The sequence below is a fragment of the Leptosomus discolor genome, chromosome 17 (genome assembly GCF_034619465.1).
Source record: "Leptosomus discolor isolate bLepDis1 chromosome 17, bLepDis1.hap2, whole genome shotgun sequence".
Taxonomy (NCBI): Eukaryota; Metazoa; Chordata; class Aves; order Leptosomiformes; family Leptosomidae; genus Leptosomus; species Leptosomus discolor.
Genome location: NC_141407.1, coordinates 16,640,603 through 16,651,926, shown reverse-complemented (window position 1 = coordinate 16,651,926; position 11,324 = coordinate 16,640,603). Strand labels below are relative to the sequence as shown.

The window sequence follows — 11,324 nt, the reverse complement described above, 5'->3', positions numbered from 1 at the left end:
GGCACCAGTAAGCTGCTCCTTGGGCTGTGTGAAAACCCCCAGGTACTGTCGGTCTCCCCTGTGACATTTCCCAGCCCGGGTGGAGCACTGCTCGGGGCCAAGCTGCTCCTGAGGGACCAGGGCAGAGCCCTGGGCTTCGTGGGCCAGCCATGAGCCTTCGCTTTCGGGGTTCCCGGTGCCTGCAGGTTGCTGCAGGAGGGCAAATAATACCTGCACGCCCCCCACGTGTGTTTCCCCCTTCCCTGGGGTCCGTGAACTGAGGATGCAGGATGCTCTGGGCGGGGGGTGACAAGCGTGTGGTGTCCTGGGGCTGGACTGGGGCAGGGGGGAAGCTGGAGGGTACCCCCTGCCCACCCTCTGAGGGCATCCTCATGGCTCCACGGTCCCTCCTGCCCCCTCGGGCAGCTTTGGAGAGGGGGGAGCTGAGGCCCTGGGGGAGGGGGGGGGGGTGCTGCCTGCCCTCTGCTCTGTCCAGCCCCGGCTGCCCCCCCTGGATCCATGGGGAACACAAATGGGCTGCAGGGCTGCAAACAGACGGAGCGATGTAAACCTGACAAGATTTTATATTTACAGAGACGCTCGTCAAACCCCCCCCTCCCGCCCCTCGAGTCCCCCAGTAAAAGCCAACCAAAAAAAAAAAAGGCATTTAAAATAAAAATTAAAAAAAACCAAACCCAAACCAACAACAATCGACCTCCCCCCCCACCCCAGAAAACCCCCAACCCAGTCCCCAACTGGGTCTCTCAGGTGGGAAACGGGGACGTGCCGTGTCCCCGCGTGTGGTGGAGAGGGGATAAAGTGACCTCTTCAAAATGGGGGGCGGGGGGGGCCGGAGGGGGCCGGGCCCCAGGTTCTCTTCCGTGTGCCCCCCCGGGCTCCCCCCCGGCTCGCTCCGGCCAGCGGCGGGGACGGGGCAGGGATTCAGTAGTACGAGCCGGCCCGGGCTGGGCTGCCGCAGTGGCACCAGTCCTGGAGGGTGGCCCAGAACCCGGGGTGCCGGTTCATAGGTAAAAAGCTAAAAACTTGGCGTGGGGAGGGGGCCAGCAGGGAGGGCAGCGAAGGGCAGGAAGCCCCGAGCTTCCCCCCCCCACCCCCCCTCAGCCACCATGTCCCCACCGGCGTCCCCGTGGCCGGCGGGTGCCCTTAGGACTCCGAGGAGGAGCGGGAGACGCTCTGGAGCAGCGATTTGTATATGGCAGAGTTCAGGAAGCGAGGGTAGGAGTCTCTGTGCATGAGCGTGTAGATCTGGAGCTGCGCGTCGTCGAAGGTGTGCGAGGACGGCTCCTGCATCTTCCGGTTGATGACCTCCCGCACCCGAGAGTCCAGGCTCACCTGGGTGGCAGGGAGAGAAATGGGGAGGGGGTGAGGGACTCCCCCGAGTGCTGAGCTCCCAGCCCCAGCACCCCTCTGCAAGCTCTCGCTGGGAAATTGGGTATCAATGCGGCACCGTGGCCAGAAATGGGGAGACCATGGTGTGCCCTCTGCCCAGTGTATTTGCACCGGAGCCGGGGTGTTTTGGAAAGGGCAGCAGGGAGAGAAACGGGGAGGGGGTGAGGGACCCCCTAGTACTGAGCTCCCAGCCCCAGCACCCCTCTGCAAGCTCTCGCTGGGAAATTTGGTATCAATGTGGCACCGTGGCCAGAAATGGGGAGACCACGGCGCGCTCCCCCCCAGCAGTGTATTTGCACCGGAGCCGGGGTGTTTTGGAGAGGGTGGCAGGGAGAGAAATGGGGAGGGGGTGAGGGACTCCCCCCAGTGCTGAGCTCCCAGCCCCAGCACCCCTCTGCAAGCTCTCGCTGGGAAATTGGGTATCAATGCGGCACCGTGGCCAGAAATGGGGAGACCATGGTGTGCCCTCTGCCCAGTGTATTTGCACCGGAGCCGGGGTGTTTTGGAAAGGGCAGCAGGGAGAGAAACGGGGAGGGGGTGAGGGACCCCCTAGTACTGAGCTCCCAGCCCCAGCACCCCTCTGCAAGCTCTCGCTGGGAAATTTGGTATCAATGCGGCACTGTGGCCAGAAATGGGGAGACCACGGCGCGCTCCCCCCAACAGTGTATTTGCACCGGAGCCGGGGTGTTTTGGAGAGGGCTGCAGGGAGAGAAATGAGGAGGGGGTGAGGGACTCCCCCCAGTGCTGAGCTCCCAGCCCCAGCACCCCTCTGCAAGCTCTCGCTGGGAAATTTGGTATCAATGTGGCACCGTGGCCAGAAATGGGGAGACCCCGGCGTGCTCCCCCCAGCAGTGTATTTGCACCGGAGCCGGGGTGTTTTGGAGAGGGTGGCAGGGAGAGAAATGGGGAGGGGGTGAGGGACTCCCCCCAGTGCTGAGCTCCCAGCCCCAGCACCCCTCTGCAAGCTCTCGCTGGGAAATTGGATATCGACACGGCACCGTGGCCGGACACAGGGAGACCACGGTGTGCCCTCTGCCCAGTGTATTTGCACCGGAGCCGGGGTGTTTTGGAAAGGGCAGCAGGGAGAGAAATGGGGAGGGGGTGAGGGACTCCCCCCAGTGCTGAGCTCCCAGTCCCAGCACCCCTCTGCAAGCTCTCGCTGGGAAATTTGGTATCAATGCGGCACTGTGGCCAGAAATGGGGAGACCACGGCGCGCTCCCCCCAACAGTGTATTTGCACTGGAGCCGGGGTGTTTTGGAGAGGGCTGCAGGGAGTCTCTGGGTCCTCCCCGTGTCCCCTTGCTGGGTCCAGGGAGGTGGGTTTGGGGTGCTCCCACCCTGGGTGCCCCCCCTCTGGGGATGCTGCGAGTGGGGATGCAGCATCTTCTCGGCCCGCTGGTGCCCTCCTGAGGTTTCGGCCCCGCAGCACAACCCGGCCCGTGGTCCCGCTGCATCCCGGGGGGTTTTGGGGGGGGGGCAGGAATGCCCTCCCCACTGCCATCATGAAGCAAACCCTTCCAAACTCATCCCCAACCACCCACCCCCATCCCCAAACTGGTGCAGGGCTGTAACAGCAGCTGCGACAGAGCCTTCTAGACACAAGGAAGAAGTTCTCCATCCAAAGAAGTTCCTCACCCTGAGGGTGGCGAGACGCTGGCACAGGTTGCCTGAGGAAGCTGTGGATGCTCCATCCCTGGCAGTGTTAAAGGCCAGATCGGATGGAGCCTTGAGCAACCTGATCTGGTGGGGTTGGAACTAGATGATCTTTGAGGTCCCTTCCAACCCAAACCACCCTGTGATTCTATGATTCTCCCTCAGAAACATACCCCCCCCCCCCAAGCCCCATTTTAGCCTAAGCCTCCCCCCCCCTCCAGGGGCTCTGTCCCATACCTCCTTGGGCGAGAGGATGGAGATGTAGTCCTCGTAGATCATCCTGGCCTTCTCGTCGATGGTGTGCTTGTTGCACTCGTTTTTGAGCTCCTCGCACGCCAGCCAGAAGAGCATGTTCTCCTCGCTGTACTCAGTCCGCAAGAACTCCCGGAAGACGTTGCGACCCGCCGGGCTCTTCATCAGCTTGTCGAAGGACTGTGCCCAGCCCCGCACCTCCTCCGGCGTGGGTTTGGTGCTGCGGGGTCCCGGCGGGAGAAGGCAAAGGGACAGCGTTACGGTCAGCCCGGCGGGGGGGACTGTGGGCTCCCCGCCGTGTCCCTCCCCACGCAGTGCTCATCCCCGGGGCCATCCCGGAGGGACCATGCCTGACTGCATCCCCCCCCCGTGCTCACGCTGAGGCTGTTCCTGCTCGGGCTCTGGGTATCACGGAGACTTTTGGAGGTCGCTCGGGGTGTGTGTCCTGGCTCTGCTCAGCCGGGCTGGAGCGTGGGCTTGGTTTCAGCTGAATTTTCCGAGCTGAGCCATATCTTGGTGCTGGCTTTGCATAAAGCCGAAAGGGAGCAAAAGCCCTTCCCTTGCAGAGCGGCAGCTCTGAGCCGGCCGAGGAGAGACCGACATCAGTCCTTCAGCCCCCACAGCTGGGGGAGGGAGGCTGCTCCCCAGCAAATACTCATTACCTGCTAATGCAGGGCAGGAGCAATCATTATCAGTGGCTAATTAGCACGTCTGACCCCTAACCCTGCTGTGCCAGGCACTGCACAGAGCACCCACGGCTGGCATGTGGGCAGGGGGTCGTACCCGTGTCCCAGGGAGTGGGTGCAAGGAACCCCCAGAGCAGGCTGCCTGCAGGATGAGGCTCTGCCCTTGGGACATGGCCCGAAAGCTGCTGAGGTCCTTGCGTGCCTCAGTTTCCCTTTGCAAGGGGCCCAAGGGCCAGAATCATGGAGGGCTGCAGCCCGTGGCTCTGGGCTCCCCGTTTCTTGGTGGGAACCGGGGACAAGCCGCGGGAAGCAGCCCCAGGAACCCCCGAGTCCTGGCGCCCTGATCCGGCTCCTTGTGTCTGCACCAGCGGGCAGGGCGAGGCGCTGGGTGCCCTGGAGGGTGGCAGCGGGCGCCACGCCGTGCTACGCCGGTCCCACCGCTGCCCACCCCCACGGCGCTGCCCCTGCACTCACCACGCTTCACAGTTTGGGATGGTCTCCAGTTTGGTCTCCCGGGACGCCCTCCACGCTCGCTCCCGGTCCTCGTTCCTAACGGGGAGACAGAAAGGTAGTCAGGGGCGTTGGGGATGCACCCAGGACCCCATGTTGACCCCCCCCCCGTCCCCACCCGACCCTGGCCACCGAATCTCCTCGGCAGGCACCAGCACCTCCCCACCCATCTCCTCCCCAGCACCCGCTGCCCCAGCAGCACCCCGGCTCCTTGTGCAATTGTTGCCGTCACCGTGCAAGGGTGTTTCCTGCGCTCGGGCGCCGCTGCAGCCCCGCTCCGCCGCCCGGGACGGGTGACACGGCCGAGCCGGAGCGACCGCAGGGCCGGGCAGCAGCAGCTGGTGAAGGTCAGTGCCAGCAAGACCCACGGCAAAGCCTCTGTGAGCGAATAATCACCAGCAAATAAACAAATGGGGGCGGCTGCAGGGCCCAGGGCTGCGGCCATCGGGGCTCAGCGCTGCGCTGTGCCCAGTTACCACCGTCGGCAGCCGGCGATGGCCCCAGCTTGCCCAGTAAGCCGGCGGCCGGGGTAGCTGGAGAAACGCAAAGGGCCGGACCCTGCATCCCTGCGGCACCCCAGCACCGGTCCACGCCGGAGACAGAGCGTGGGATGGAGGTGCTGGGGCTTGCGGGGTGCTGGCAACCCCTGTGCCCCCCCTATCCCTCGCCCCCGGGGGTGCCGGCGGTGCAAGCGGAGAGCGGTCTCCAGCCAACTTCCCTCGGGCCCTCGAGTTTCAGCGCTTGGCACCGACCGCAGCGCTTCCTGCTTGCGACACCGCGCCTCGCTGCTCGCCCAAGATTAAACGGGCCAACTTCTCCCCCGGCGGCGTGGGTGGGTGACGCTGGGGGCACATCCCAGCCCGCGCCGCCCCAGGGGCTCGCCGCCAGGCACGCCCCAGCCCCAAAACGGTTGGCCCTGGTCACTGCTTGCTCCAGGAGTGGGGTACAGGAGGGATTTCCGTCCTGTCTCTCCTCACGGGCTCTTGCAGAGACGAAGGAGGGACACAGGGAAGGGTCCCCCTGCCCATGGCCGAATGCCGCCAAGCCCGGGGCAGCGTGTGGGAGGAAGATGCGCCGCGCAGGCTGGGAGGGGAGCCACTCGCTGCCTTGTAAATGCGAGGAAAGGAGACGGGATCAGGCAAGCTGGGGCTCCAAGGATGCAGCGGGGGGTTTGCACGGGGCGGATGCCTCAGCGCTGGGGATGCACCGGGGGTTTTCACAGAGTTTCCCGGGTTTGTTGCTCCTCCAAGCTCAGCACCGTCAGCGGCTGTAAAGCCCAAAGCTGCCGCAAAGCCCGAAGCCATCAGCAATCGCAGCGCGGGCTGGTGATGGAGAAGGGCAGCCAGGCTCTCCAAAATCTGGGCTATTCAGAGAAAAAAGGAGCTGGGAATCCTCAGAGAGAACAGGAGACGCAGCCGCAGGCAAGTGGCCGGTTCCGTCCTTGGCTTTGGGCAGTGCCGGGAGGCCAGGGCCAGGCTCTGCACCCGCTGCTCCACGGCAGAGCTGCCCAGGAGGGCTCCCGTGGACGAGAGCCACCCACCTCGGCCGCGTCCAAGCGCTTGGTGCCGCACGAAGCACGGAGGACCAGCAACACGCAGGCGGCCCTCGCATCTGCCCTGCTTACGGGACCCTCGGATACGGGACGGACGAGGTGGCGGGTGGAGGGGGGGGGGGGGATGCTCGCTGGCCCCCCCGGGAGCCTCGGGCTGGGCCGGGCGGTGGGACGTACCATGAGCAACTGCAGCAGCAGCACCAGCAGAAGCAGCAGGCGTTGGGGCGGTGGTTGCTGGCGGGTTGCACCGTTGTCGGAGAAGTCTCATGCCGGGACATCGGAAGGGGTGTCTCTGCGGACGCGGGTCCTGCGTACTGAAAGGCAGGAGGGCAGGGAGGCCGGTCAGCGAGCGGCCGCCGGTTATATCCCCCCCCCCCCCCCCCATGTGCGAGCACCCGGAGGTGAACGAGAGACACCCCCTCCCCGCCGTGTAAGTGACTTGCTGTGATTTAGTTTTGGCTCCTGCTTGCCATCCCGGCCGGCCTCGGGCTGGTCACCACCTCACCTGCGTCCCAGCCTCATACACGGTGGACGGCGTTGGGTCGTGCTTCGGGGGCTCTTCTGCTGCTCTCCGCTCCTCCCAGCCCACGGGTGAGCCGTGCTGCCGACACCCCCCGGCTAATGTCCCTGCCGCCTCCTGGATGGAGCCTGCGGGGAGGGAGAGGAGCAGCACCACGTTACCTTCCCAGAGGGACCCCCCGGCTTCGAGGGGGGCTGCTCCATGCTGGGGAAAGCCCTTTGCAGGCAGCGAGCTGGGGCACGGCACGCAGACAGAAAGGGCAAGAAAAGGAAGTGAGAAGGAAAAGGAGGAGGGGAAACGTGGCAGCAGATGCTCTGCCAGCCCCACGCTTCGCCCCAGGACCCCCCTCCCACGCTTCGGCGGTGCTGCCGAGCCCCACAGGCAGCAGCGGGGCTGGGCAGGGCGCGGGGCTCAGCGCCGGCCTCGTGCACCCCCGGCCGTGCCCCGTGCCATGGGGGAGAGCAGCCGGACCCTCCTTGGTGTGTTTGGGCCCGGGATGGGGAAGTCGGAGCCGCTCGATGGCATCATGTGAGTGGAAGGAAACGGGGTGGTGGTGGTGGGGGGGGGGTGTGAGTTTGCACAGCTCCCGGCACCAAACCAAAACTCGCCCTGTGCCAAGCGTCGGCCGAGTCCAGCGCTCTGCACCGCTGCTGCAGAATGGTACCCTCTGTGGCCCGCCCCCCCCTTGCCTGTCCCTGCCCGGAGCAGGGATGCTCTGGGCAGGAGTGGTGCTGGGGTGACGGTAAGGATGTGGTCACGGCCAGCTCTGCCTGCCTGTGCCCCATGGAGGGCAGCAATCACGGTCCTTCCTCTGCCAGAAGGAAGGGACGGGAGCGGGGGGCACCTCAGCCCCACCATCCCCACCTCGAGCTGCCCCAGGTCTCATCACCTCGGGTCCTTGTCCTGCGCACACTCAGCGAGGGGCATGGAGCCGGGGTGCGGGTCTCACCTGGGGACAGGGCTGTCCCCAGGGTGTCCCCCGTCGAGCCTGCGGCTGCCCCCATGGGTGCAGTCCCCCCTGTCCCCAGCACGGCCATCGCCTGGCAGCGCTTCCCGTGAGCTCCTCGCCTGGGCCCTTGCAAACCCTCCCGCTGGCTCCCAGCGCTCCCGCAGGAACGAAAAAGGCGAGAGTCTGCGTTCCGCTCCCGATTGTCCCTATTTATAGCCCCGAGTGCCGGCAGGACGGCTGTGACCTTGTCACCCGGCTCAGCAGCAGGCTCCACGCTCCCTCTCGCACCGTGCTGCCCTCGGGTCCGTTCAACCCCCCCCCTTTTTTTTCCCCTTCCCTTTGCTCCCCCCAAGCAGGAGCAGGTGGATGGGGGGGGTTGGCCAAGGGACAGGGACGTGGGGACATCGCGTGGGGACGCTCCCAGGCACTTCACTTCTGCAGCTGGTGCTCGACCTTAGCCAGAGCAGACCTGCAAGCGGCTGAGCCGAAACACCCCGGAGAGGCAGTGGGATGGAGCAGCATCCCCCAGCCAGGAGCATCCCCTCCCCACGCCCGTGGGGTGCACTCAGCACCCGGCCAGGAGGCAGGGTCAGCTCATTCCCCATCCTGGGTGCTGTGGCACCCACCCAGGGCCATCTCGGCTGTGTGGCCTGCACCGCGGGGGACTGGGAGGAGAAGGGAGGTGTGGGGCCGCAAAAGGCCCCCTCCCAGCACCAAAAGGCAACGCCGGCGTGCTCCGGATTGGCAAGGCTGGTTTCTCAGCCCCGTGCACCCTTTAATGCCCCCATAGCACCCCACCCCACCCCGCCGGCGGGGGCCGTGTGCCACGAGGCCGTTTTCCAGCTGCCCTAGGGCCGGGCATTGCTGCTGGGCCACCAGGGCCAGCAGAGAAGGAAGTCCCAGAGGGTGGCGAAGCGCTGGAGGGAAGGCGAGGGCGCGCGCGCGAGGCTGCGAAAAGAGGAAGGATGACAAAAAAGGGGACGTTTCCCCAGCGGAGAGAAGAGACGCCCCAAAAACCGCCCTCGCTTGAACCCCGTGAGCTCCCCGAGCCCCCTCCTTCCCTCCCCCCGGGAACCTTTCCCATCGCTGCCCAGTGGCTGCAGCACCCGGCCTGGGAGTCCCCGTGTGCGGGGTGTCCCCAGGCTGTGCCAGCTCACGCGCCCGTGACGTCCCCACCGAGCCTGGCACCGCCCCGTCCTCTCCCCGAGTGGAGAGGGGGACCACCCCCCCCATGCAACCGGACGAGCACTCCCCAAAATGGCTTTCCAAGGGAATTCCCCCCCTTCCTCCAGGCTGCCCCTCGCTGGGGCGTGGGGTCAGCCCTGTCCCATGCAGCCGCGCACGAAGCGCCCCGTGCCCTGCTCACCCCGGGCAAAGCAGTTGCCAAAACCCCCCCCCGTGGCATCGGGGTGCCCACGCAGGCAAAACCAAGGTGATGGCAAATACTGGCCACGGGGATGACACCCCTCCATGCACCCCATCTTCCCCGAGCTGGGGACGATGCCCTGAGCAGCGCGGCATCCCCCTCCGGCCACCCCCACCTCTGCAAAGCGGGGCACAAACCAGCGGCCACCCTGGGCGAAGGGGCACCCCCGGCACCGAGCCCCCGGCTGTGCCCATCTGTGCCGAGGCTGGTGGGAGGACCTGGGGGGGGATGCGGGGGGAGCTGGCGCCGGCGCGTCCGTACCTGCAGCCTGGCCATGGCGCGGCGGCGGCGAGTGCCAGCCAGGGTGACCCCGGCCGGCTCAGGGGGTGCACGGCATCACCAGGACCGCCGGGCCTCTGAGGGCAGGGAGATGGGAGAGAAAAGAAGAGAGAAAGAGAAAAGAAAAGCGGCCAAACACATCCTCTCACAGGAAAGGGAGTGGTAAGGGAAGTGGCAAACTCAACCGAAGAGTTCAGACCTTTTTTGGGAAAGCCCCGGCACGGCCCGGCTGCTCTCCTCCGCCGTGGGGCTGGCTGCCCCGGTGGGGCAGGAATGGGGCAGAGCAAGCCCCACGGGCAGCCGAGCTGGGTTGTGCTCCTGCTTCCCACCCCTCGGCTGGATCCGTCTGGGAAAGCAGCGGAGCCAGGGCTCCCCCGCGGGGACGGGCACCTGCCGCGGCGCTGGCGCAGCCGGCCATCTCGGAGATAGCCTGGCCACGCCGGCGCTGGACCAGCCCCGTGGCCAAGGAAGTGGCCAGCGTGGCTTCCCTGAGGAGCGATGGGCAAGATACGGCCCCGAAAGTGGTCCCCGGCACCCAGCCAAAGCCGCTTCGATTGCGATGGGGCTTTTCGCTGTGCCCCAGGGCTCCGGCGCTGCCCGGTGGGGTGAGGATGCGGTGGGGTGAGGATGCTGGCAGCAAGGCGGGCAGCGAGGGAAGGGGGCTGGTACCCGAGGGTGGGCTGACTCAGAGCCTCCCGCTGCACCTCCCGGCAGCATCGTCCCTGCGACGCCGCGATGTGCCAGCCTGCCGTGCCGCGCGGAGCGAAGCCCGGCTCCCTCGGCCAAGAGTGACTCACAAACAAACTTGTTTGGTTTTTTTTTTTCCTCTTAAAAAAAAAAAAAAAAAAAGAAGAAGAAGAAGAGAGAAATCAGACGCCCAGCCTCCGTTTCCTTGATTAAATTCGCCCTCAGCACCCCTGCGGGCGGGAGGGGGCTCCAGCCCCAGCACCGCACCAGCGACCGAAACCAGTTTGTGGTCTGTGCCGGCGGCTGGCCCTTCCTCGCTCGCTCGCACGGGCTCGCCGCAGGTGGAAAAGGGGAGAAATGGGGAGAAAGAGGGAGGAAGGGGGGGATGCTGGTACCCCCTGGGCCCGCAGGGCTGGGCCACACGCCCGGCTGTGGCACGTGCCCGTTATCAGCCCGGCCCAGCGCCCCGCTCGGCACAACCGCTTCCCTCGCCTTCCCCGGGGATGCTGAGCTGTCACCTCCTCTCCTCCTAACACCGCGTACCACCCCGGCACCCAAACCCCAACACGGCCGCACCGCTGCCACCCCCAAGGCCACGCCATCTGGATGGAATCCCACCCTGCCCCCCCCCCCCCGCCCCCACGCCATCACCCCAAAGTCACCCTCCGCTTCAGCAGCCCCTCCTTCTGCCGGCGCCCACCCTGCCGGCGCTGCCGTCCTCGCCGGCACCCAGCACCGCTCTCTTTCTCCAGTCACCTGAAGCTCATTTATTTTTCCAGATGGTTTTCGGAGGATTCCCAGTGCTGCTGCTGGGCAGAGCCAGCTCCGAGAGCTGAAGGCTGCCAGGATGCGGCCACGCTCCCACGGGGGAACCCCCAGCACCCCCAGCTCACCGCCCTTGGGGCACCCACCGGCACGGAGGATATTTTCACTCTCCACCCACGGTACGAGCTCTCTGCCCCAGGACAGACCTTCCCTGTGTATTTGACGCTGCTCATCACAGACCCTCTCCGGGACTGCGCGGCCGGGGGGCGACGCACAAACTCACCCGGTACCGGCGCAGACACCGGCCCCGGCCAAACCCACGGCTGAGCCCCTGCCACACGCCAGCAATGCCTTGGTGCGGAGCAGCGCCGGATCCGGCCCCTCTCCGTGCCTCGAAGGAGCCGCAAAACACCCATCACCTGCGCGACCAGCCACGCCGGATCGGGGCGAGCGGCGCTGGGCAGCCCCGGCCGCCCGCTGCTGGATTCTCCAGCGTCTCATAAGGCTTCAGCTCCCCCTGCCTCCTCCCTGCCTTCCTCCCGGGAGCGACCCAGCACCTCCGACCTCTGCCAAATTGGGCTGAAACCGGCCACCAAGCGCAACCAGACGCGGGCCAGCCCTGCAGGCAGCCCGGGAGGGCGAGGGGGGGGCCGGCA

General features: G+C 66.3%; 1 protein-coding gene across 2 annotated transcripts; it reads right to left on the bottom strand.

The window, feature by feature from the left end:
• Window positions 1-1,121: 1,121 nt before the first annotated feature.
• Window positions 1,122-6,344, bottom strand: RGS19 (regulator of G protein signaling 19). Of its 2 annotated transcripts, none has more exons than XM_086474753.1 (4): window positions 6,220-6,344; window positions 4,455-4,529; window positions 3,280-3,514; window positions 1,122-1,332 (listed from the first exon to the last, which is right to left on the bottom strand). In XM_086474753.1, exons 1-4 carry the CDS (start codon window positions 6,318-6,320, stop codon window positions 1,144-1,146), a joined length of 600 nt encoding a protein of 199 aa, XP_086330879.1. In that variant the 5' UTR covers window positions 6,321-6,344; the 3' UTR covers window positions 1,122-1,143. The 2 variants fall into 2 exon arrangements, with proteins under 2 accessions (XP_086330879.1, XP_086330880.1); XM_086474754.1 differs by having other exon boundaries at window positions 4,455-4,544; window positions 6,223-6,344.
• Window positions 6,345-11,324: the final 4,980 nt, after the last annotated feature.